The 26,779-nt window shown below is 44.2% G+C and overlaps 1 protein-coding gene across 1 annotated transcript; it reads left to right on the forward strand.

Annotated features, from left to right (window-relative positions):
* Nucleotides 1-1,895: 1,895 nt before the first annotated feature.
* SLC10A1 (solute carrier family 10 member 1) lies at nt 1,896-26,419 on the forward strand. Its single transcript, XM_082451823.1, is given in 6 exon segments — nt 1,896-2,716; nt 13,692-13,902; nt 21,183-21,361; nt 22,923-23,119; nt 24,988-25,089; nt 25,092-26,419. Coding segments are annotated over 6 exon segments (1,176 nt in total). The 5' UTR covers nt 1,896-2,360; the 3' UTR covers nt 25,223-26,419.
* The last annotated feature ends 360 nt before the right edge of the window (nt 26,420-26,779 follow it).

Here is a 26,779-nt window from a genome sequence, read left to right on the forward strand (position 1 = left end):
ATTAAATGGCTTAGCATCCAGGTTACAGGTGTGTTAATGGGCACTCTGCTCTTTCTATGGGCATGATCCGATCAATAGACACGTCAGAAACCCCTGATCTTTTAACAGATACTGATTGATTACTCCTCACCCCCCTGGGCATAAGACAGATGTATAAAAACTGGTTGCACAGGATGTCTGAATGGGTGGTGTCCCTAGTGTTGTTCAGTGCACAGCTTGCACAACTGTACACGGCAGTCCTGCCTGGACTCCACCCTCAAGTATTTTTTGCTTTGCACTGTGAGCCATCATACGGACCACAAGTTTCCCGAGGGCGGGAACACGGATTACATAATTTTTTATACTCCCACAAGTGCTTGGCACTCAGTTGATGATCAGTAATTCTCCCTGGGACTTCCCTGGTGCCACAGTGGTTAAGAATCCGCCTGCCAATGCAGGGGACACGGGTTCAATCCCTGGTCCAGGAAGATCCCACATGCCGCCGAGCCACTAAGCCCGTGCGCCACAACTACTGAGCCTGCGTGCCACAACTACTGAAGCCCACGCGCCTAGAGCCCGTGCTCTGCAACAAGAGAAGCCACCTCAATGAGAAGCCCGCGCACCGCCACGAAGAGTAGCCCCTGCTCGCCACAACTAGAGAAAGCCTGAGCGCAGCAACGAAGACCCAACGCAGCCAAAAATAAATAAATAAATTTTAAAAAATTTTAAAGAACATAATAATTCTCCATTAGCAACTCTGTTAGGGGGCTTCTTCTGACCAGCCTTTTTGGGCCTGCCCCTGACCCTCCAGGCATACTCAGTCCAAGCTCCACACACCCCCATCGGCATCTAGTAAACCCCACTCGGCCCGCCCTCCCCCTGAGACCAGATCAATCCAAGCACCAGGAAATCCTTAATATCAGAACTCTCAGAGGGAAAGGAGCTTCAAGTTCTTGTCATTGAGGGCCACAGGATGTAGCCCTGTGACCTGCAGAACCCCAGAGAGCAGCCTTCTTGAGCGCACGCAATGCGTGGATCCTATCCCAGCCCTTATCTATGCAGGATTCTAAAGGCCCTGGGGCCATTGTTGGAGAGCTCTTATTTTTGGGTGCTTCCTCATACCAAGCCACTCCCCACCCCCACAGAGTGGTTCGCACCCTGGTCCCCATCCTGTCCTCGGTAGTCCCACACAAAAAGCCTAATCTCCTGTTTCAGCAACTGTGAAACTATGAGACACCACTCAGGCCTCTTGGGTTCCAGCCCAGCCTAGACGCAATTCTTCTGAAGGCTGCTCCCTGCCCTTCCTCCGCAGGTGCTTTTCCCTAGGCTGGGGTGGGAGGAGGGAGGCCCGGGATGCCACACACACCAGGCGTGCCTGCCTCTGTCCACTGTCACCCGCTCAGCCAGAGCCTGGTTCCCAGACAGGCGCAGAGCCAAAGTAGAGCAGTCAGGACACCGGAAAGAAAAGGCTGTGCGTTCCTGCTTCCTTCTCAGCAAGTTTCCCAAGCAATGGGGCTCCTCGGGCTGCTGGCCAAAGAGCCCGGGCAGAAATAAACCTCCCCAGCCAGGGCTCCTTCAGAGCTGCCCTTTGGGGAAATTGCCCCCAGTCCTCCTGAGGGCCCCTCAGCCATGGCAGCAGGCTCTTCCCCGGAGTTAGGTGTGTGGGGGCACGTTCCTCCCCCGGGGTCCTTGCCGTCAGGTTTGGGGATAGGACCAAGTTTTCCCAGCACAAGTGAGAAGGACGCAGGCACCTCTCATCTCCCAGGACAAGGGTCATGGACACATCTTCTCCTGGAAGCCAGCAACTCACCTGCCCCTACCCTGTCCCACACCCCCCTTTCCAAGAGGGAAAGGTAAAACTCAACTCTTGTCATTCCCTGGGGTTTGGGGGCAGATGCAGGTGACCGCCTGGGCATGGGGAGACACCTTCCCCTGAATGAGCAACTGAGGCCTCAGGGGCTGAGCAGAGAACAGAGGGGCTGGACCTGGATTGGTCCCAAGAAATAGAATGCCTGTGGGCGTGCTCAGCGGGGGGATGGGGGGGGATATAAGCCCTCTTGTCCCAGAAGCAGCCAAGAGGTGAGGGAGGGGTGTGAGTGACACCCAGGAAGACAGCAGAGGCTGAGGAGCTCAGGAGAGGCCGGAACAGCCCTGCAGATAAGGCTCTGGGCTTTCTCTCCTTTGGGGCCAAAGCCAGAGAAAGCACAGCCAGTTGCATAATCCTTCTATTTGCTCAGATCTACATTTTGTCCTGAAGCTCCCTGCCCTGGGAGGTGATTGAGGAAGGCACCCAGCAAGGACTGGGCAGGGCAGGGAGTCAGCAGGCGAGCAAGGGGCGTGCTGGGTCTTCAGCCTTTTTTCCACCGCTGCTGTCCAGGAGGATGGAAGCCCTCAATGAGTCTGCCCAGTTCAACTTCTCCCTGCCGCACAACTTCGGCAAGCGGCCCACCGACTGGGCGCTGAGCGTCATCCTGGTGATCATGCTGTTAACCATCATGCTCTCGCTGGGCTGCACCATGGAGTTCAGCAAGATCAAGGTGCACTTCTGGAAGCCTAAGGGGCTGGCCATCGCCCTGGTGGCGCAGTACGGTGTCATGCCCCTCACTGCCTTTGCACTGGGCAAGGTCTTCCAGCTGAACAACGTCGAGGCACTGGCCATCCTGATCTGCGGCTGCTCGCCGGGGGGGAACCTCTCCAACGTCTTCACTCTGGCCATGAAAGGGGACATGAACCTCAGGTAGGACGGGGGGTGAAGAAGGAGCAATCTGGGGATGGCGGCTGCATGGGAGATCACAATCAAGGCGAAGAGGGGGGCCAAAGCCAGAAGCGTGAGTGAGTGGGGGCTGGGAGGGTGCTAGGGCATGGGGTGGCAGGCATTGATTGTCAAGAGCTCACACTGGGCTGGGGACAGGACCTGGGGTACATCTTGGTTTAAGCACCAAGCCAAAGGGGCCCAGCTGGTCCAGGGGCACCCTGGAGAGCCCCCTTACTCCCAGAGATGCCTCGAATGGGGCACAAGGATTGTCTTGAAGGAGTACTGTACTGACTTAAAGCAAAGGGACCTCTGGAGAACTTTTACCTGTCTGCCAGGCGGGGCAAGTTGTCTGCTTTGAGGCCAGAGATATGAAAGGGAGTGCAGATTAGTTTCAAAGATCTCCAGGGAGATCAAGGTGGCTCGGAACCAAAGAGTACCTCCAATTCCTGCAGAGCAGGAAGGAACTTCCAAAGATTCCCCCCAGCTGTCTGGGCTGTCCTCTCCGAACTTCCCCCATCCGCCCGTCAGACGCAGGAACACTTCGATGCAAAGACACAGCCAGGTAGATCCTAGAGTTTCCCAGGACCAGGTCGGGGTCCCAAATCCTGATGGGCCTCGCCTCGGCCAAAGTGGTAGGAGGGAAAGAGCAGCAGCCCCACCCCGCTCATCACAGCAGAAATCAGCGAGGGCTCCCTCCTGCAGGGGCTGGTTGAACACCCGTCCTTCCAAACAGGTGGGACTCTGGTCTGGAATGTCTCCCAGGGTGAGGCCATGTCAGGCCTGCTCCAGCTGCAACAGCAGCCCCTGCTGGCTAAAGAAAACTCACCAGCATAAAAGCTCTTGCTTTTATCTAAGCCTCCGTCTCAAGCCGGTCTCTTCTGGTTCGATCCACTATTCCATGCCGGGCAGGGCAGTAAATTCAGACAGTCCATCTGCTTGTGCCTGTCAGGACCCTGTCCCTGGCTGAACTTTACTAAGGAAACTAGCCAGGTACGGAAGCCTCCTCCTGGAGATGCCAAGCGATGCTGGGGTTGATTATTAGATGAAAAAATGATAGTGATCATTGCGGGTTCCCTGGACCTGCCATCTGAGAAGCTCTGGACTCTCTACCCATATGATTTGACCCTTACTGAGGTGGTCGATGGAGAGAGAGCTTGGCTTGTACAGTCTCCCATGGGAACATATCCAATGTTCGACCACCTCACGGTGAGGAAATTCTTCCCTCTATCTAATCCAAGTCCTTCCTGCTGCAAAACAAGCTCCTGGTCTTGATCTAGCCTGTGGACAAGGCCCATTGCAGCCTCTGTGTCCTGGACAGAGAAACTTGTACTATACCTTAATTCTGATGTAGAAGGGTTGCAGGTCAGGAAAGGGGTACTCAGGGCTTCGTGGCTCTGTAGAAGCAGCAGAGGTGGGTGGCAAAGCGTAAAATATCATGGGGGAGCCTCTAAGTGTGAGTGACCAGATGTCCCAGCCTTTTGAGCCAGTGGGTGCCAACGAGGTCTCTTCTGAAACACCTGCGTTTCTGAGGCTCTAGGCCTCCACCGGCAGAGCCCCCAGTGACTCATGCTCTCCTGCTAGGCCTCCTGGTCTGGGCACCTGGAAACTGTCACTTCCACCTAGACCCTCAAGACACAATGCTCTGCCAGGACGGCCACCTTCTACCATAAAGCCCCTACCCGCAGACAAACCTCCCACGCACGTTAAACCAGGCTTCCGACCCCACCGGAGGAGCGAGAATCTCATCCTCCACCATCACGTGCTGCCAGACCTCGAATTCCAAATTGAGTTATTCATCTGGGACAACTTGTCACATGTATTATAATAATGATAATGGTGCTGATAATAAAAGACAGCCAGGCACTGGGCCAAGCACTTTACATGGGATCCTCATACAGCTTCCCATGAGGAGGTGCTGTAAAGAGCCCCATTCTAGAGATGAGGAAACTGAGACTTAGAGAGGTTAATACATTTGTCCAAGGTCTGAAGGCTCCAAAGCCTGTGCTTTTACTCATATATCTTCAGGGTCGGGTGTGTACATAAATAAACTGAGTGGCTGGAGGGTGACCGCCAGCCTTGGAGACACGGGCCGCCCTCCACGGGGCAGATGCCATGCACCTCTGCCATGGGTGTTGTGGGAACGGGGACTCAGTGCCTGCACAGCTCCCTGCTTTTCAGGAGAAGATGGAGTCCCCCTTTTTATGTGAAATCTCCAAATTTTTAATTATTGGTAACTCGTTCCAAATTTTTACAACACTGTGCAAGCCAAACAGTACATGACAGAGGCCCAGATGTTACACAGAAGCTATGGGTTTGAGATCTGTGTACAACACCACACGATTTCCCATCTAGAGCAGAAAGGAATGTTAGGACACCTATTCCACTTTACACGTGAGGAAGCGGAAGTCCAGAGACTTTCCAGAGGCTTCCCCAAGAATCTGTGGGCAAGTTGTGTCTGGAGCCATTCCTGGGCTCTCTCTTCCCAGTCATTCTGCCTCACAGCTGGAGTAAGGCTGGGGGAGCCGCCGTCACAGGGCGTGGGGCACTTTCATGGAGGCTGGGCCGCCAGGTGGGCCTCTCAAGGCAGCCAGACCCAGCAGCTCCTTCCTCAAGGATGCTGCTAGACATGCTCCAAAAAAGGCAGGTGACCCACAAGAGAAAGAGAAAGTGCCCTCATCGGGGACAGAGGACACAGTGCCAGAGGGAACTGGGCCCCTTTGATGACCACCTCTACCACCCCTCAAGTTCACCTGCTCCCCCTCTCCCCTCCAGCCAGCTCACAGCTGAGACCAGAGCCAATGGCTGAGGGGACAACCCAAGGATTCCCACAGCTCTCCCCACCATGACAGAGGAAGACTAAGCAGGAGGAGACAGAAGCTACCCGGGTTCCCAGAAGTTTCCCACTTCACCACAGAGACTCTAATGGGTCCCCTCACAACTCTCTCAGCTTCCGCCTCCAGTGCCTCTATTGACAGGAGTTCAAAAACTGTTCCTCAAGCAGGGTGTACCGATGCCCCAAAGCAGGCTGTATGCAGTGTTCCGAGAACTTAAGCAGGAAGGGTAAAGAAAAAACCAAATGTGCTCCTTTCTCCCTGGTCCCCGGACCCCTGCGAAGCATCCAGGTCCACAGTGTTACTATGGAACAGATTCCAGTCTCAGAGCTAGAGTCAGGAGTTTGCCTCCCATCCCTGTCCTTCAGGGTAACAGGATCATGACAGTCACAGATACCAGAAAGTTAGGACCAGTGCCCAGCACTCGCACCTGCGGAGGAGGTTCGGGGGTCTGGGAGCATGGCTCCCATGCACACCTCAGTGCATGAGGCTCACCAAGTCTCAGAGCAAATTCCAAAGCTCCCGACATGCCAAGCCAAAGTAAGCATGACTCCCCTGTTCAAGGACATCAGAACAAGCACACAAGTTTTGTGTGGCTTTTCTCCTAAGAAGAAATCAATAGCTAGCACTGTAGCCCTCTGTGTGCCCTTCCCAGTCTCATTCCCCTCTACCCACCCCGAAGGGAGCACCTCCCAGGATTTGACTTTCAGCACTTCCACAGACCCTTTTATACTATTACTATATATGTATATATCCATCAACAAGATACACTGTTGCATTTACATGGTTTTAAATTTTATATAAATGGTATCCTACTGCCCATATCATTTGACAGCTTGTTTTTTTGAGATAATAGGTATATAAATAAAAGAGCTACTTCATGCATTTGAACTGCATTTATCCATTCTCCTGTTGTCAGACATTTACATGGATTTCACGTTTTGTGGCATGAGCAAGTCCTATGCATGCTCCCCCTGTGCTCACATGTGAGAGCATATATAATGAACGCAGGAGTGCTGGGTCTTGAGGTTCACACATCTTCAACTAACAAGTCTCCAAAGTAGTTATTCCACTTCACACTTCCCAGGGCAGTGTATGAAGAGCCCTGTTTTTCCATGTCTTCATCTGTATTCGGAATTGTCAGACTTCTAAATTTTGTCATCTGGTGAGAGTGAAATGAGTCACGGTGGTTTTAAATTTAATTACATGGGAGGTCTAGCAACTTTTCAAATACTGTTGGCCATTTGGGTGTCCTCTTCTGAAAGTAATGCCCTTTGCCTATTTTTCTATAGGACTGTGGTGTTTTCTTCTCATTAATTTACAGTTATTTGTTGTTTTTACATGTTGCAGCAGTCTACTCACAGTTTTGGGGTTATCCTTACGTTTTGATAATGATGTCTTATAAAACAGAATGTTTAACTTAACCAACTATACGAATATTTTTCCTTGACAGTTTATGTTTCAGGGGTTTCTTTAAGAAATCCTTTACTGCCTTGAAGGTCATAAAGATATTCACCTATGTTTGAAAAGTTTTACAGTTTTCCTTTTCACATGGAGATCTTTGATCAACTTAGAATTTATTATTATGTATGCTGTGATCTAATTTTATCTTTTCCATATGAATAGAGAAAATTCCCAGGACCACTGAGTGAATTTTTCTCCATCAACTTTTAATTCCATCTCTCTCGTTGACCAAATTCGCAAATAAGCATGAGTTTGTGTCTGGGATCTCTCTTCTGTTCTATTGTTCTATGTCTCTATCCTTGAGCCAATATCACACTTTCTTAATTACAGCCTTTTAATAAATCTTGATATCTGAAAGTTGCCCTACCTTGTTGTTCTTGAAAATTACATTAGCTATTCTTGGTCCTTTACTCTTTCACTTGAATTTTGGGATTAAGTCTCACGTCTACAAAAACTATTTCTGGAATTTCGGTTAAATTTGCATTAAATTTATGGATAAATTTAGAGGCTATCTTTATAATACTGAATCTTCCCATCCATGAAAATGGTACAGATTTTCTTTTATTAATCATTATTTTATACCTATGAAGTTTTATAACTTCTTTCATAAAGATCTTGAATATCTCTTTTAGATTTATTTCTAAATATTTTATAGTTTTTATGAATATTATAAATGGTATCTTTTTAAAAAATTCATTTGCTAATTATTTTTGTAGTATATCAGAACTCGATTATTTTTTATTGCTAGTGTAATCAAAATTTCACGGATTCTCTTATTTACTAGTTATAATGGAAATTCACTTGGATTTCCTCTGTGGACAGTCCTATCATTGGCATATAATGCAAGTTTAGTTTCTTCCTTTCCCATCCATATGTTTTTTCTATTTCTTGTTTTGCTGTGCTAGAAAAGACCTATATAGTATAATAGACAATAGGTGATGTGATAGGAACAGGTGTCCTTGCTTTATTCCTCTAATTTTTCACCATTAGGTTTACTATTTCCTGTAGATTTTTGACAGATAACCCTTTTCAGGTTAAGGAATTTCCATTCTGTTGCTAGTGTGCTAATTTTTATCATGCATGAACATTGAATTTTGTTGAATGGCACTTTTCTGCATCTATGATACCATTTTTTCTTTAATCTGATAATACAGTGATATATATCAGTAGATTGTCTAATGTTAAACCATTTTTATATTGCTGGGATAAACCCATTTTGTCCATTGTATTATTTTGTAAAGGCATGGCTAGATTCATTTGGTAACATTTTATTTATGACTTTTGCTTCTGTGTTCATAAATGAGACTGGACCCTAATTTTCCTTTCTCATAATGTGATTTTCTACCTTTGGTTCTAAAATTTTATTATTCATATATAATAATTTGGGACATGTTTCCACTTTTTTTGCTCTATATATAATACTGAGGCTATCTGTACTTTGAATGTTTAGTAGAACTCAACTGTAAAACCATATGTACATTGTGTGGGGTTTGGATGACAGGTTTCAAACTACTGATTAAATGTCTTCAGTGATTCTAAGTTGATTCAGGTTTTCAGCTTCATTTTGAGTTAGTTTTTGTAGATTATATTTCCCAGGAAATTGTCCATTCAATCTGAATAGAAAAATGAAAGTGTAAGACTGTCCTTGATTTCTTCTATGACTCTCTAAAATCTTTATGGTATCTGAAATTATGTTTCCTTTTGCATTCATAATAACATCAATTTGTGCCCTCTTTCCTTTTTCTTGGTTAGTCTCGCCAGCAGTGTCTATTTTATTAGACTTTGCAAAGAACTTGCTCTTGGTCTAATTGATTCTCTCAGTTAATTTATATAATTTTTAAAGTTTACTCTCTCATCTTTGATATTTTCTTTCTCCTGCTTTCATTAGGTTTACTTTGTTTTTTTTTTTCAATTCTTGAGTGAAATGCTTAGCTCATTAATTTTTAATCTTTCTTCTTTTCCTATATAAACATTTCAGGCTATAAATTTTCCTCTAAGAATTAATTTAGCTGCTCCCTAGATTTTTAAAATTATTTTTTGAGATATAATTTATATACCATAAAATTCACCTTTTTAAAGTATATGTCAGTAGTTTATAGTATATTCACAAGTTTGTACAACTACCACAAGTATCTAATTCCAGAACATTTTAATCATCCCTAAATGAAACCCTATACCCATTAGCAGTCAGTCACTCCCATTCCTCTCTCACTCCAGACCTTGGGAACCACTAATCTACTTTCTGTCTCTATAGATTTCAGGTAAATGGAATCATATAATATCTAGCCTTTTATGTTTCTGATTCTTTCACTTACCATAATGTTTTCAAGGTTCATCTTTGTGATAGTATATAGCAGTACTTCATTGCTTTTTATGGCTGAAGAATATTCAATTACATGAATACACCATATTTTGCTTATCCGTTGATATTTTGTTTTCCATTTTTTAGCTATTATAGATAATGCTGCTATGAACGTTTGTATACAAGTATTTGTGTAAACACATGCTGTCAATTCTTGTGGGTATATACCTAGCTGTAGAGTCGCTGGGACATATGATAACTCTATATTTAACTTTTTTTAGAGCTGTCAAACTTTTCCAGAGCAGCTGTACCATTTTACATGCTGATTATGATTTCATATTCAACCCATGAGAGAATCAGAAGTTCTATTTTTCCAATAGTCCTTTTATTATTGACGTCTCAGTTTCACCTCTTCTTTTTTCATAGGCCTAAAGTCTCAATTCTGGTCCCTCCCTTGGGCATTAAAACCTAAGCCCCAGATTACCAAGACTAACACCCCACCACCTACCCCATCACACACTGTAGTTTCAGCATGAGTTCACCCACTAAATATTTAGCATTCTTTGTTTCTAGTCCCTGGAAACCTCCCTGTTTCTTACAAGCTCAAGTATGTGGTTAGGTGTCTTAGGTGGTCGTAGAGGGAGGGTTTTCCCATTATTCAGTCCACAATATCCCTTGAGGGTCTCTCCTCACCTCTGGCAGCTTCTTATTCCTTGTGATACATCTACCTATTGTGTTCTTGATGGCTATACTCCGGACCCTTTGGACTAGGATGTAGTTGATATTCATTTAAGCCATATTTGACCTCTATGGAAACAATGAAGAAGTGTATATAGTGAATAGGGCTATACGGAGGAGGAACACACACTTACTGTGGTTTTCCTGGGGTCTTGTCAAGCCCTCATCCACAACCTTCCCACTAGAATGGAAGCCAGAGCATATATTGTAAGGTGAATGTCTACAAATCCAAGAATGTTCCCTAGCAGCTTCTTCTCTCAGTTGGTCTTTCTGGAGGGCCTCTTCCTACACAGGGTCCTGGGATTAACATGTATGAGATTCCAAATGGAGATGGTAATAGGACATTTAGGATAGTTAGGATACAGATTACAGCTGGGAGGATATACTATTATTCAGGATCTGAGACTCACACTCAATTTATCTTAAATAATGTTAAGGATAAACCAGAAAGTAAAGAACATGAGAATATCGTGGTGGGGACTAGAATATTATTCAAGATAAAAAACAGGTCTGATGACCAGATTATCTTGTCACTTACTCAACAATGTGTAACTATTGCTGCCTTCTCTACTGCTCCACCATTGTGGTCCTTCCATTATTCTGTTTTTACTGCTTTGCTGCTATTTTTTACAGTCCTCCTAATCCTGGCCTCTGTTTACTGCTTTTTCTTTGCATGTTTTTTGATTTTTGCCTGACCATGCCTCCCATGCCTCTCCAAAACCAAGTGCTCTATCACTGTGTACACATTCAAACTCCCCAAGTGAGAAAATGCTCTTGATGTACTTAATCCTTGTTATCTTAGTTAGACAGAATCACTATGTCCAGCCATCCCCTAGGCTCTAAGGCAGTCACTTAGCAACTTAGTAGGTCAGGTGTTATTCTATGTTCCAATGGGCTATAGCCAGAGTGATGGGATCACACAGCTTTCTTCAAAATGGGCTGTGCTATGTCAAGTATAGAGAGCAAAAAGAGTTCTACTACAGAGGAGATCAGAATGGCTCCTTCCACAGTGAAGCACACAGGGACTGAAGCAGTTGGACAGACCTGGGTTCAAATCCTGCCTCAGCCTTCCTATCTGTGTGATCCTGGGCAAGTCACAACTCTTCAAGTCCCCAGCTTCCTCATTAGCAAAAAGGAGATAGTAATGCTTACCTCCTAAGCTACTGGGAAAAGGAAATAAAGCAATGTATGTAAGGTTCTTAGCACAATGCCTGGCACATAGCAGGCACTCCACAAAATAGTCTGTACAGGCATACCTTAGAGATACTGCAGGTTCAATTCCAGACCACTGCAATAAAGCAGAATATCACAATAAAGTGAGTCACATGGATTTTTTGGTTTCCCAGGGCATATAAAAGTTATGTTTAAACTATACTGTGGTCTACTGAGTGTGCAAAAGCATTGTGTCTAAAAAAATTTACATACCTTAATTTAAAAATACTTTATTGCTAAAAAATGCTAACCATCATCTGAGCCTTCAGCAAGTTGTAGTTTTTGCTGGTAGAGGGTTTTGCCTCCATGCTGACAGCTGCTGACTGATCAGGGTCGTGGATGCTGAAGGCTGGGGTGGCCGTGACCATTTCTTAAAATAAGACAAGACTGAATCTTCCTTTCACGAATGATTTTGCAGTTTGATAGCATTTTACCCAGAGAAGGACTTCTTTCAAAATTGAAGTCAATCCTTTCAAACCCTGCCACCGCTTTATCAACTAAGTTTATGTAATATTCTAAATGCTTTGTTGTCATCTCAACAATCTTCACAGCATCTTCTCCAGGAGTAGATTCCTTCTCAAGAAACAACTTTCTTTGCTCATCCGTAAGAAGCACTCCTCATCCACTCAAGTTTTATCAGGAGATGGCAGCAATCCAGTGCCATCTTCAGGCGCCACTTCTAGCTCTCTCGCTATTTTCACCCCATCTGCAGTTACTTCCTCCACTGAACTGCTCAAAGTCATCCCTGAGGGTTGAAATCAACTTCTTTTAAACTCCTGTTAATGTTGATATTTTGACCTCTTTCCACGAATCACAAATGTTCTTAATGGCATCTAGAATAGTGAATCCTTTCCAGAAGGTTTTCAACTAACTTTGCACAGATCCATCAGAGGAATCACTATCTATGGCAGCTATAGCCTTACAAAATGTATTTCTTAAATGGTAAGACTTGAAAGCCAAAATTACTCCTTGCTCCATGGGCTGCAGAATGGATTTTGTACTAGCAGGCATGAAACAACATGAATCTCTTTGTACGTCTTGAGTGACCAGGTGCATTGTCAATAAGCAGTAACATTTTGAAAGGAATCTTTTTTCTGAGCGGTTGGTCTCAACAGTGAACATGAAGTATTCAGTAAACCAAGTTGTAAACAGATGTGCTGTCATCCAGGATTTGTTGCTCCATTTATAGAGCACAGAGTAGATTTAGCATAATTCTTAAGGGCCCTAGGATTTTGGGAATAAGCATTGGCTTCAACTTAAAGTCACCAGTTGCATTAGCCCCTAACAAGAGAATCAGCCTGTCCTTTGAAGCTTTGAAGCCAGGCATCGACTTCTCCTCTCTAGCTATGAAAGTCCTAGATGGCATCTTCTTCCAGTAGAACACTGTTTCATCTACATTGAAAATCTGTTGTTTAGTGGAGCCACCTTCATTGATGATCTTAGCTAGATCTTCCGGATAACTTGCAGCTTCTACATCAGCACTTGCTGCTTCACCTTGCACTTTCATGTTGTGGAGATGATGTCTTTCCTTAAACCTCATGAACCAACCTCTGCTAGCTTCAAACTTTTCTTCTGCAGGTTCCTCACCTCTTTCAGCCTTCCTAGAATTGAAGCGAGTTCGAGCCTTGCTCTGGATTAGTCTTTGTCTTAAGTGTATGTTGTGGCTGGTTTGATCTTCTCTCCAGACCACTCAAACTTTCTCCGTATCAGCACTAAGGCTTTTTTGCTTTCTTATCATTCGAGTGTTCACTGGGGTAGCACTTTTAATTTCCTTCAAGAACTTTTCCTTTGCATTTACAACTTGGCTAAATGTTTGGGGAAAGAGGCCTAGCTTTCAGTCTACCTGGGCTTTCCACAGGCCTTGCTCACTAAGTGTAATCATTTCTAGCTTTTGATTTAAAAACATGAGAGACATGTGACTCTTCCTTTCACTTGAACACTTAGACACCATTGTAGGGTTAGTTAGTAACTGGTCTAATTTCAATATTGTTGTGTCTCAGGGAATAAGGAGGCCCCAGGAGAGAGAGAGAAGGGGGAACAGCCAGTCGGTAGAGCAGTCAGAACACACACAACATTTATATCCTTTGAGTTCACCGTCTTACATGGGCGTGATTCGCAGTGCCCCAAAACAATTACAATAGTAACATCAAAAATCACCATAACAAATATAACGAAAAAGCTTGAAATATTGCGAGACTTACTAAAATGTGACAGAGACATGAAGTGAGCAAATGCTGTTGGAAAAATAGCACCGATAGACTTGCTTGATGCAGGGTTGCCACAAACCCTTACTTTGTAAAACAAAACAAAACAAAACAAAACAAACACAGCTGCAAAACGCAATAAAATGAGGTTACGCCTGTATTAACGGGCTCTCTCTCTCTGCACTCTTCCTATGTCTCCCACCCAGCATCGTGATGACCACCTGCTCCACCTTCTTTGCCCTGGGCATGATGCCCCTCCTCCTGTACATTTACTCCAGGGGCATCTATGATGGGACCCTGAAGGACAAGGTGCCCTATGGCGGCATCATCATATCACTGATCCTGATTCTCATTCCTTGCACCATAGGCATCATCCTCAAATCCAAACGGCCACAATACGTACGTTATGTCACCAAGGTAAGAACCTGGGGGCCTGGGCAGGGAGCGAGAACACCACCATCATCGCAGTGAATGGCTTGAGGCAAGTCATTTGGGCTTTTTCCATGTCAGTTTCCTTCCCTGTTTAAAAAAAACAAAAAAAGTCTGCTATTGGTACAACCTACTTCATGGGATTGTAATGTACATGAGAATACTTTTGAAGAGTTAGGAGAAAAACAGTAAAACACCACACACAACTGTAAGGTATAATCATTTTTTTAATAATAAAATTAAACTTTTATCATGTACCTAGTAGCTGCTAAGTTTTATGCTACACTCTCTGAGGAGTCACTGTCCTCGAAGTTTGTTTGCAGAAAGTCAATAATAGATGAGAAACAAGATCCAACACAATGTACAATCGGGTATTGGCAGAATGTAAGGAGGTGAGGTTAGTGAGGGCCAGGTGGTCAAGGAAGGCTTCCTTAGAGGATGGAAGGAGGGAGCGGGGCTTCAGCCAGACTATGAAGAAAGGGTTGGATTTGGGTAAGCCTAGGGAGATGCCTGAATAGAGGAGTTCCAAGGGAGATCACGGGCAAACACGGCTGACTGGATGAGAAGCCAGAGGGGAGGAGGCCAGGGGGAGAGGTGGTAGGCACACTTGTAGCACTTTAGGAGTGGGATAGGAGGAAAGTGGAGTGAGTTGGCCCCAGCAGGTGGAGGGGTGTGCTGTGAGGGCATCACGCCACTGCCCTGCCTTTGGAAAAATCAGACTTGTAGAGTGAGTGGTTCCTCTACCAACTCTTGTGACCTTGGAGCTCAGTTCCCATCAGTCTCTCCTCTGGCTCACTGCTCAGCCCGGGATCCCAGGCTCCATCCTGGTCCTCAGGAAAAACTCGCCTCCTGAAGGCCTGTTTTGGTCCCTGCCCCTGGATCTATGCCTTTGGGCCGGGCTACAGGGCATACTACTTGGAGGCCCAAGGCTTCCAGCAGCTTTGGGCCTGGAACAAAGAGGTTTGGTCAGGTTTCCAGGGTCTTTTGATTTTCACACTACCATTGTCAAGGGAAGTTTTTGCCCTTGTCCCGGTGTAGTCCTAATACCATGGCCACAGTCCCCCTCGCCACCTGTTGAAGATGTGAAGTCATTCCTCCTCCTGCCAAATGGCTTATCACCCCACTCTGCTCTGGACGGCATCTTCCGTTCTCTCCACCCTTACTTCTCAGAAATCTCCTTTTATTGATCATGTCCTCTACCCCCATAGCCTCCTCCCCACCTTGCTCTCATTTCTAGAACGTCTCCATATTAGTTCTTCCCAGTCAACATTGATACTGGTTCACATCTCTCCTTTTTTTTTTTTTTACTAAGTAGAGTCACTGGACTCTACTTCTCGCTCCAGCCAACACCTCTCTTTCCTCCCCTTCCTAGCCATGCTCCTGGGAGTCACCCGTTGCCCCCACCCACCTTCCACTCTCACCACACTGGCCCCCAGGACTGTTCTCTAGTGACCAGGCCTCAACAGTCTCTACTCCTTGGCCTCCCATCCACTCGGCATCTTGATGACCACCTGCTCTACTTTCTTCACCAAATCCAATGGACATGTCTCAACTCTTCTTTTAGCAGCTTTTGGTATGGCTGACCACTGCCTCCTTCTCAAAAATCTTCTTCCTCAGCTTCAGTGACAGGGCACCTGCTTTCCTACCACGTCTCTGGCACTTCTTTTCAGACTCCCTTGTGAGTTCCTCTGGTAAAAGTTACTTCTCTGCATTCAGCCCAAGCTTTCTGCTTTTCTTGCTTTTCTTCCCTAAGCCCAGGACCTCCCCACCATGACATCTGGTCCATCTCAACAGCCACCTGCAAGCTGATGACTATCAGAACAGTATCTTGAGCTCTCAGCTCTCTCCTGACTCCTGAATCCATTAACTGCCAAATCTTTCTACCTGAATATGCCTCAGGCATTTAAAATTCAGTATGTCTTAAATTTAAACCACCTCCTTAAGCCTGCTCTTCCCCTCCTCGCCCTGTGTGATTATCTCAGTGAATGGCATTCAACGTGCCCCACCGCCTGAGCCGGAAACCGGACAGTCATTCTCCACGTCCTCTCCCTCCCCACTCACACACATCAGTGATTGTCAATTCTGCCTTCTTTTGCTTGAACCCATGTCTCTCCATCCCTGTGTCTACTGTCTTCATTCAGGCACTCTCCTCTCTCACTAGACAACTCAGCCTTCTAACCTGGCTCCCTGACCCAGTTTTAACCTGAGTCTGGAAAGAAACTATCATGTCACTCCACTGCTTAAAGGCCTTAACTGGTTCCTTAAACTCCCCCAGGAGTCATGTGGCTCCTCAGCACTTTCTTGATTTGGTCTCAACCAACCTCTCCAGTGTCAGCTCTCTTCTTTGCACATGCCCCACTGGACTCACTCCCACTCACCCTTCAAGTCTCAACACAATTAGCACCTCCTCTAGGAAGTTTTCCTTAACCCACAAGCCTGGGCAGGATGCTTGTCCTACTTGCTCCCATTATCACCCAACACCATTGCAGCATGTATCATACTGTATTATAAGTACCCACTCCATTTTTATTCCCCACCCACCTGCAAAAAGCAACATCCTAAGGCTGTGTCTCAACACTGACTTCTCAACACTCACAGCTAATACCTGAGAATAAACAAAGGAATAAAGGGCAAGTCCTGTCTCTCCCACACATTAGCAGAAAAACAAACAAAAAAACCAGAAACATGTGTCTATCATTTCACTTACTCAAGATAGTTTGTGGGATATAGGAATAAAGAGAAAAAAAAAAATCACAGAACATAAAAATGTGAAGTGACTCCTGATATCACTTAAAGCAACTCTGCCCCCCTCCACTTCATAGGTGAAACCAAAGACTAGAACCCCAAGTGCAACTGATGTAAGAACATGTCTCCTTACCTCAGAATAAAGTGTTCTTCTGAGAAAGACAAATACAAATATGTGGTACATATATACGATGGAATACTACTCAGCCATAAAAAAGAACGAAATAATGACATTTGCACAACATGGATGGACCTAGAGATTATCCTACTAAGTGAAGTAAGTCAGGAAGAGAAAGACAAATACCATATGATATCACTTATATGTGATATCTAAAATATGACATAAATGAACTTATCTATGAAACAGACTCACAGATGTAAAGAAAAGACTTGTGGTTGCTGGGGGCAGGGGGTAGGGAAGGGATGGAGTGGAAGTTTGGGGTTAGCAGATGCAAACTATTATATATAGAATGGATGGACAACAAGGTCCTACTGTATAGCACAGGGAACTATATTCAATATACTGTGATAAACCATAATGGAAAAGAATATGAAATATATACATGTATAACTGAGTCACTTTGCTGTATGGCAGAAATTAACACAACATTGTAAATCAACTACACTTCAATTAAAAAAAAAAAAGTGTTCTTCTGAGGATGCAAAAAGAATCTCAGATCTTAAAGTGAGAAAGGCCTTCAAGATGAAGTTCAGTCTCCTGCCTTATTCTCATTTTACAGATAGAATTACTGAAGCCCAGGGAATGTCTCCTGTTCCTCTTGTGTTACACATCCGTGACTCAATTCCACAGCAAAAAATGGAGTCAAAATGACCCCAGAGAACATTAAAAGGGCTGAGATATACTTGGGCTGGAAAGACAGAGGCCAGTAACAAAGAATCACATAAAATGCAGGTGTATCTTGGGACACTTTGCTGCTGGCCAAACCTCCAAGGTTAGACAAGCAGAAGGGCAACAGCTCCGTTTATCAATTACTCCCAAACGGGAATCACTCCTGTGAGGACGCAGAGAAAAACAAGTGGTCAAGGTGCAAATGCTGAAGTTTCCTTGTGTTATGTTTCTTTGAGGACTATGCTCATCCTTAATCCTCCCGTTTCATAATGTAGTGAGTTACAAGCTAGAAAATGAGCAATTGTCCCAGCCTCTTTGCGCACCTAACACTCCTAGAGACTTTCAAATCAAAATTATCCAACTTCTGGTAACTGGCTCTGGCAGAAGGTTAGGGTTATCTGCTCAAACTCTGCTCAACCAGTTGCATTCCCTAGAAGGAGGTCACATTTAGACACGCCAAGATACAATTTCAGGGATGCCCCATTTGGAAAGGCAATTCAAGTAATACTTTAACTTACCCATGCAAGGGTTTATTCACGCCTACGTGGTTAGAAAGTTGGTGAAGCTGAGCATGACATGGTCTAAGAGCCACTCTTACCATAAGCCATCCACCACTCTTCAATAAGGATCCCGCCCTGACACTGACTCAACCGCTCTACCTATGCTTTTCCCATACCTGCTGCTACTGATGAACTGACCTGACTCTCCTATGTTTCACAGCTTCTGCCAACTCGTGGCTTCTGCTGCTCCCAGGCCTCCGTGTCAAAATTTTAACACTTGCCTCTGCTCTTGCTTCCCTCTCTGTAACTCTGCAAACTCCCTTAACAAGAGGAAGGATCTCACTAGTTAGGTCATTCACCAACCTGCCTAGGTCACCGATGAGAGAAGAGTTGGGCCAGGTTATCTCCTGGATCACTGGCAAGCTGAGTCGGCTACCCATGAAAGGACACTCATCACAGCTTCAATCAGCAATGACAGGGCAGTGCAGGTGGTAGAAAACATGGTGACCTATGAAGAAACACCCACCTATGGCCTCTTTTCTCAGCAGGAGGTCATGGACGTGAGATGGCCACAAAGAGCAGGACTGAGAGTGACAAAAAACTTTGGGATGTTAAATTCCTCTCCTTTCCCTATGAGTAGTAATAGGAGCTACAATTTAGTCAGTGGTTCTAATATGCCAGGTCCTGTGCTGTCAACCTCACTCAAGAGAGGTTGCATGACTCACCAGTTTACACGTCTTGAGGACGGCTTTCACACCTGGGTCACAGCATCGTCTGTGCTCACAACCACTCCAAAGGCCCCAAGACTGGGAGAACGAAAGTGAGGGGATGAGAGTGATACCCACACAGAGAAAGAGGGCTTCTGGATTCATTCACAATCCCTGCAGCCCAGTACGCCCTATGTTATCCACTACACTCTTTTGATAGGGGCAAAAACTGGACATTAGGTAGACGACAAACCCAAACGGAAGAAATTAACTCAAAATGCAAGGGCAAACCAAGCAGCTCATCAGTCTTTCAATGAAACCTGAAGCATGTTGTTACTGGTGAGATTCCTTCCTTTCCTGGGACAGGACCACCATCAGTACAGGTGATGTTTCATATGATCATTATCAGTTGCAACATGACTTAAAAACACAGAAATGCAGAACTGTACAGCTGAAATTAGAGCAATATAAGTAAATGTTAAAATGTCACTAGGACAACACTGTAATGTAATTAATGCCACTGAATTATACACTCAAAAATGGTTAAAATGGCAACTTTTGTGTTATATGTATTTTACTGCAATTTTTTAAAATGGTACTAGGAAATATAAAACGCCACATGTGCGAATGAGCTGGAAACGGAACCAAAACATATAACCATTACAAAACAACACGGTAAGTTCAAGAAAAGTTTGCTATATATCCTTTTACTCAGAAGAGGAGAGGGACAGAGGCTTAGGTGTATGCATATATTTCATCAGTTTAGTGTGTCATCCTCTAAAATGCACAGACATGTAAGCACACTTTGAAAGCTTGCATCCTTGTTACGTGCTGAAAAATCTTAACATTCTAATTTCATAAATCTGCCTATTGAAAATTTTAAATGGTATGTCAGATGTTAACTATAAATAATATATTTTAAAACAAATAAAAACTTACCATTGTTCCCGATGACAGTTGCTTTCACAGCACTTACCTGAGGCAGGGTGGACTTGCACTTTTTTTTTTTTATTATTGGAGTATAATTGCTTTGCAATGTTGTGTTAGTTTCTCCTGTACAATGAAGTGAGTCAGCTATATATGTATACCTATAACCCCTCCCTCTTGGACCTCCCTCCCACCCCCGCCATCCCACCCATCTAGGTCATCACAGAGCACCGAGCTGAGCTTCCTGTGCTTTATAGCATGTTCCTGCTAGCTATCTATCTTATGCATGGTAGTGTATATATGTCAATCCTAATCTCCCAATTCGTCCCACCCTCCCCTTCACGCCATGTCCACATGTCCGTTCTCCAGTCTACGTCTCTATTCCTGCCCTGCGAATAGGTTCATCTGTACCATTTTTCTAGATTCCACATATGTGCGTTAATATACGGTATTTTTCTCTTTCCGGCTTACTTTACTCTGTATGACAGACTCTAGGTCCATCTACCTCGCTACAAATGACCCAATTTCGCTCCTTTTTATGGCTGAGTAGTATTCCATTATATGTATGTACCACATGTTCTTTATCCATTCATCTGTCGTTGGACATTTAGGTTGTTTCCATGTCCTGGCTATTGTAAATAGTGCTGCAATGAACATTGGGGTACATGTGTCCTTTTGAATTATGGTTTTCTCAGGGTATATGCCCAGTAGTGAGATTGCTGGGTCGTATGGTAGTTCTATTTTTCGTTTTTTAAGGAACCTCCATACTGTTCTCCACGGCAGCTGTTATCAATTCACATTCCCCCCAACAGGGACCCGAACTGTTTCTGATGATGCCATTATTGCCTGAGCCATTTTCAAACTCCTTTTGGGAACTTTCTTATCATCCAATCTGCAGGTCACTCAAGAAAATAGGCTCATCCCTTTAGAGTTATACATCATTTAGGATCTAAAACCACATTACCTGACTTCATTACCTGCTTTAACCAGCTTTGCTTCAAATGACTTTTGGCAATTTCCAGAAGTTAAATTCATCATAAAATGGATGGATGAAGTCCCTACCCGTAATGGAGGTATTCAAGACAAGTATGACAGGTTCCAAGAATAACTTCTACTGAGCTCCAAAATATCCACAGCAATGGCAGTATTGTAGGGACATGTAGACGGGCTTCAGAGACTTTGAAAGAGAACTTTCATTTACAATATCCACTTTGCCAGAGGACTGAATACTCTCATCCTTCAGAGCCATAGCACTTCACTGAAAACGTGCCATACAGAGATGTCAGTCAGAAGCTGTGCTTGGCTGAGTCTTCAGTAACATGTGTTAATCAGATCTATGACCTCCAGGAAGCTTCCTAGCTACGGATAAGAAATCCAAAAAGATGAAAGATAAAGGTCTTTCACATTCCCTCCCACTTCAAATACATTTATTAAAATGTTTTCCACCTCCAATATCCACCAGTGTTTCCCCAGCCCTCTCCGCTCTTCCATATCCCCAGTATCCTTCTAATTGCATTTTCTCCTTGTCCTTATTCACAGGGAGGGATGATCCTCCTGCTTTTGTGCTGTGTGGCTGTCGTAGTGCTCTCTGTCCTCAATGTGGGCAAGAGCATTTTGTTTGTCATGACACCACACTTGCTGGCCACCTCCTCCCTGATGCCTTTCATCGGCTTCCTGCTAGGCTACATTCTCTCTGCTCTGTTCTGCCTTAACAGACGGTAGGTATTATTTTAGGTCCCACTGTCCCATGGGTCTCATGCTCATCCTTGTCTCTCAGAAAAAGGTAAGATCCATGATCTCGGGAAGGCATTTTTCAAGCAATATATTCAAATGTATCAACTGAACAAGGAACTCTGGACTGAGGAATACTGGGGAGGGAAGGTACTAAATGAATAACACAGACCCAGAAACAAAACACAGACCAAAGGCATCGAATCATCCAAAGGGCAGCAGTTCATGGCAAAGTGCTCCCTCCAGAGCCTAGATTCCACCTCCTGCCCAACTCCCTGGTGGCAAATGGCGGTGGAGTAGCTCCATGTCTTCATGACAAGCGCTGACAATCCCTTTCCCACTTCTCCTCCCTTTCTGTCTAGGTTTTAGTCTTGACACAACACCCTGGGGTGGCAACTCTGCTAAGTGGCACTCAGAGCTGAAGTAGTTGCGGACCTCTGCTATAGCCTAATCTAATTCACAAACACACCTGCTACCTTAGGGGAACAGTCAGCTTGAGTGCCCAGTGTGGACACATCAGGCACCCTAGGCACCCTGTCTATACACAGTGGTACCCCATTTCAAGATTTCCTATTTTCAGCCACATGGCAGACAGATGTTTACGCAGGAGTCTAAACAGCAGCACTCCAGCCTCGCACCACAACGCCCCGAACAGCTGTTTTTAAAATACAATTTTAAAATAATTATCCATTTCAAAAACCAGGCTAATTTAATAAAGAACAAATTACTGTAGGATGCAACACACAGCGATAAACTAGTCAAAAGGCTGCCAATGACCACTCATGAATTTTCACGAAGACAATGATACAGGTCATAATAAATGGCCACAGCATCAAGTGCCATCACAGTAGTCTCCTTCATAGTAAATGTGCTGAGACAGTGCTGGCGATTTTTTTTAGCAAAGAACTATTTTAATATACTAATTGCACTTCAGTGAATAAAATGTTGTATTAAATGTTAACAAACATTCCATTCTTTAATCCATAAAATGGAAAGCAAAACCGAGAATGTGCTCCAAAGACAGATAATGGAACCAAGTTTTTATTTAATCATTGTGTTTTGGAGTTAAAGAGGTCCAAGCCATAAAGTGGACCACAAGGCAAGGTTCCCAGACATTTAGACAATCTTCTACATTACATTTAAATTCTAACTGTCCTATATGTAAGCCAAACATATGCCAATGAATGATACTGGCTCCCATCTTCCTTTTAGCCCTCCAGCCAGACATTTTCTCCAAAATTCACTTTGATAATCCCACAAGTGACAAATTGTAGATTTCCAAGCTACTCAAAAATTCCTTCATAAAAACTCCCCCACAGGAACCTAACAGTCACCATCTCCCACAAGGCTGGATTGGTGATTTAAGAGATGGGCCAACTCGACTGTTCTCAAAACTGTGCACTCCACACATGTGGCTCATTTGCATCTTCCTGTGTTGGACTGTCAGTTTCTCTTAGAGTATTTGGGAGAAAGGAGATGAGCGAGTGAAGTTGCACCCTCACATCCCTTCTTTGAGGGCACATGGGGTTGTTTTTTTAACCTACACAGGTGCAGACGCACCGTCAGCATGGAGACTGGATGCCAAAATATTCAACTCTGCTCCACCATCCTCAACGTGACCTTCCCCCCTGAAGTCATTGGACCACTTTTCTTCTTTCCTCTCCTCTATATGATTTTCCAGCTTGGAGAAGGGCTTCTCCTCATTGCCATCTTTCGGTGCTATGAGAAAATCAAGCCTTCCAAGCGTAAGTACTGAACTGTTCCCCTTTGAGCTCTGCTCCCATTTCGGACATGATTCTGCCAGCAACCGTCTCCAGCAAGGACCTTTTGGATGGGGCTGTGACCCATAAAGTCATTAGGAACCAGGCAGCACCAATAAGCAGGAAGGGATTTCAAAGAACCATGACTAACTATAATAACTGCACTTCATTTTTGCTGGGAGAATCAGCTGTGGAGTTTGCCTCATAGAACAGAGGCGATTTTGGCTGCTTTAACTCGGGAGACCATGTAGGACTCAGGGTATAGAAATAGGACAGAACTGTCTTGGACATTACATAGTTGTGAGATGTTGTGTGAAAAGCCCTATTCACAAGAAGTCACTAAGTTTCCATGTTAAGAGTAGGTTCTCAAGCCATGGAGCCAGGTCAGAGCCCCAGCACCACTGGCACTCCTATATGAGAAAACGTGAAAGCAATGCAGCCCAATAATCCTGAATCGAAAAGTGAGGATTCCAACTCTGGTTACACAGTAAACAAAACTTAGGTATAAGCTCATTAATAACTCCTATCAAAATAATCTAATTTAATATGATTTAATGTAATTACCACTGGATTAAATAACTTCCTAGCCAATAGCACCTCCTTTCTAAGATGCTTAGAGTATTTCATTCTCTTCAAGATATAATCAAACCTCAAGAAAGCCCACTGAGTCCCTTCCTCAAAGTGAACATCAAAACCCCCTGGTTTTTCTTCAAACCAGAAAACTCAAATCTCAGTTGGTAACATATTTCAGTATTTTATAACTCTAAACATTAGTATATTCATCTCAACCACTCAAAATCCTTCAATTTGACTCATTTGATGCCTTGGAGACCTCTTCTAGACCCTGGAGACTGATTTACACCCTATGAGAAAGATACAACTTACCCTGGTAGAATTTATCATCTTATAGTAGCAAATGAAGACTTACAATTAACTTAAAAGATGTAGAATTGGTTATCAAGCAGCCAAAAAGAAACCAATAAATAAGTAACCATACTTCAGAACCATTTTTACTAAGCTTTGGTTCAAAACTACAGTGGAGCTGTGGAAAACAATCTAATCTGATACTTCTCTTGAGAGCAACTCAAGATATTTGTTACCCATGGAACACTCCACCCTCTTTAACAAAAAAAGCAGATTCCCAGGTTTGCAGTTTTAGTCCAAGAAAGGCCTGAAATGCCCTCAAGAGGCCATATTCTGAGTCTCTGGCTCTCAAAACCAATGTACCTAGCAAGACCCCTGTGGCAAAACGAAGTGCAAATAACTCACATCTCTGGAGCTCTTGTACTGTCTGGGCCCAAGCAGCAGTGCTCAAGTTAAAGAATCTGTCACAAGTTTTTGTGCTTTTGACCCTTGTACCCTTCTAGAGAGATGGGAGAACAGGAAAGGGGGACCATAATCGTAGCTCCTCACCACCGCCATGCAGGCAGAAAAAGGGGTAGACCCGACACCACAATGATAGGGGTATGGAAACACCCCTTGAAAGACTTCCCACTTAATGCATTTTCCTCCCTGCCCCCACTGGCTCCCAGAATGCAACAGTCAACCTTTGCTTACATAAACTCAACTCCCCATCTGTACTGTGTGTACTAAGAAGTTAGAGATGGAGTGACGAAGAGTCAGTGCTCTTTATAAGATCTTTTGTTACTAGTATTACCATTAGGGATGTTGAGGGGAAAGCAAATCTTTCCTCAGTTTAAGTCACGGGAGAAGAGGTGGTAAAGAGATGGGGGGAGAAAACAAAAACACAGGACACCTGGGAGTAAGTTGGTATTCTTTTATCTCCCAGATAGAACAAGTTTTTTAACTACTCTTTTGTTCTTCCTAACCTATGACCCTTTTCAACTTTACAGATAAAACAGAAATGATCTACAAAGCTGACACAACTGAAGAAACCATTCCAACAGCTCTGGGAAATGGCACCCACAAAGGGGAGGCGTGCCCCCCTTACACAGCCTAGCCTTCCCCAGTGACCTGGATTCTGGTCAGAAGGCAATTCAGAAAGCCAACGTGGCAAAATATACACAGAGCAGAAAGATGAAACACCATCAGGGGGGTCTGAGTCTTTCTCTAGCATTTCCAGCATAAACTACCAGGATCATCAAGCCTTGCGTGGAGGACAAACTGGCAGTCTACCCCAAAAAGGTTCACCTATTCCCAGCTTAGAACTTGATACTTGTCTAAAAAATAAAAGACTTATTCAATGACAGCCCTGCAAAGGCAGGAACCAAAACTGCCTTTTGCCCTTGCATCTCTAGAACAGTGCCTGATAGGCATAAAAAAGCAATTTCTGAACTAGTCAATAAATGGGTTTTTACCCTAAAATCAAATACCCAAATTCTGTTCCAAGTTTTGTGACCCAAAAGGGAAATACATGCTCAGAGTACTGTAGGATTAATAGACTTCAGAAGTCCTTTCTAACCTTAAATATTCAGATCCCATTCCTTCCCTTTTGACGTCACTGGAATTAAAGCTCCTGAGAACATGACACCAAGTATGCAAAAGCAGACAAAATAAAGTGCAAAAACAGTTGGATAAGACAAACTCAAAACCTCAGCTATAATGAAATGAAAGAACATTTTAAAGAACACAATTCCAGAAGAGAAGGAAAACTTTAAAAAAGAAAAGCCAGAAAACAAGTACAAATACCAACAGAATAGTTTCACTAATCTAATCATCTATCCCATCACTTCATTAGGTATCAGTAGGTTTCACATTATGCTCCCTCCAAATTCAGAGTACTGTACGCTACTGCCGAAATTAGTGGTTGCTAAGTCAAAGTAAAGTAACTAAAATCCTTAAGTTTCAAATTTTCCCCAATGAAATTTAGACGTTTTCCATCTGGCTCACAGACATAAAAAACTAGGTGACAGGGCTTCCCTGGTGGCGCAGTGGTTAAGAATCCACCTGCCAATGCAGGGTACACGGGTTCAAGCCCTGGTCTAGGAAGACCCACGTGCCGCGGAGCAACTAAGCCCGTGCGCCACAACTACGGAGCCTGCGCTCTAGAGCCCGCGAGCCACAACTACCGAAGCCCGCGTACCTAGAGCCCGTGCTCCGCAACAAAAGCCACCGCAATGAGAAGCCCGTGCACTGCAATGAAGAGTAGCCCCTGCTGGCCGCAACTAAAGACAGCCCACGCACAGCAACGAAGACCCAACGCAGCCATAAATAAATAATCTAAAAAAAAAACCTAGGTGAAAGATTAATAAGACCACTTGCAAACAGCTGACCATGCCTAGAGTTTCTTGTAATTTTCATACCACTTAATGTGATTAGGTACAATTGAAACCAAGACAAGTAAATTTTAGGGCATCAGTCTGGCAAATGTCCAGAACTACCAGTACTCCCAGCACCAGAACACCAATAACTTGGGTCACTAACAACCTCTTAAAAATGCAAATTTGTTTTAAAAAAGAAATTGTGAGAAGATCTACCACCTATCAGTCTTACATATTTTACCCATATTTACATATCTGTTCAAACTGTTTTCTCTCATATCTAGCTGACATCGTCTACTAGTAGACTGGGTGAGGCAAAACAAATGTTAAGTTCAGCTTTTTGAGGAAGGTATAGCTGAACCTGAGATATATTACACTCAAACTTTCCTTAGAGGACTAAGTTGACTAAGCCAACCTCCACGAT

Source organism: Balaenoptera physalus (assembly GCF_965194825.1).
Source record: "Balaenoptera physalus genome assembly, chromosome: 2".
NCBI classification, from domain to species: domain Eukaryota; kingdom Metazoa; phylum Chordata; class Mammalia; order Artiodactyla; family Balaenopteridae; genus Balaenoptera; species Balaenoptera physalus.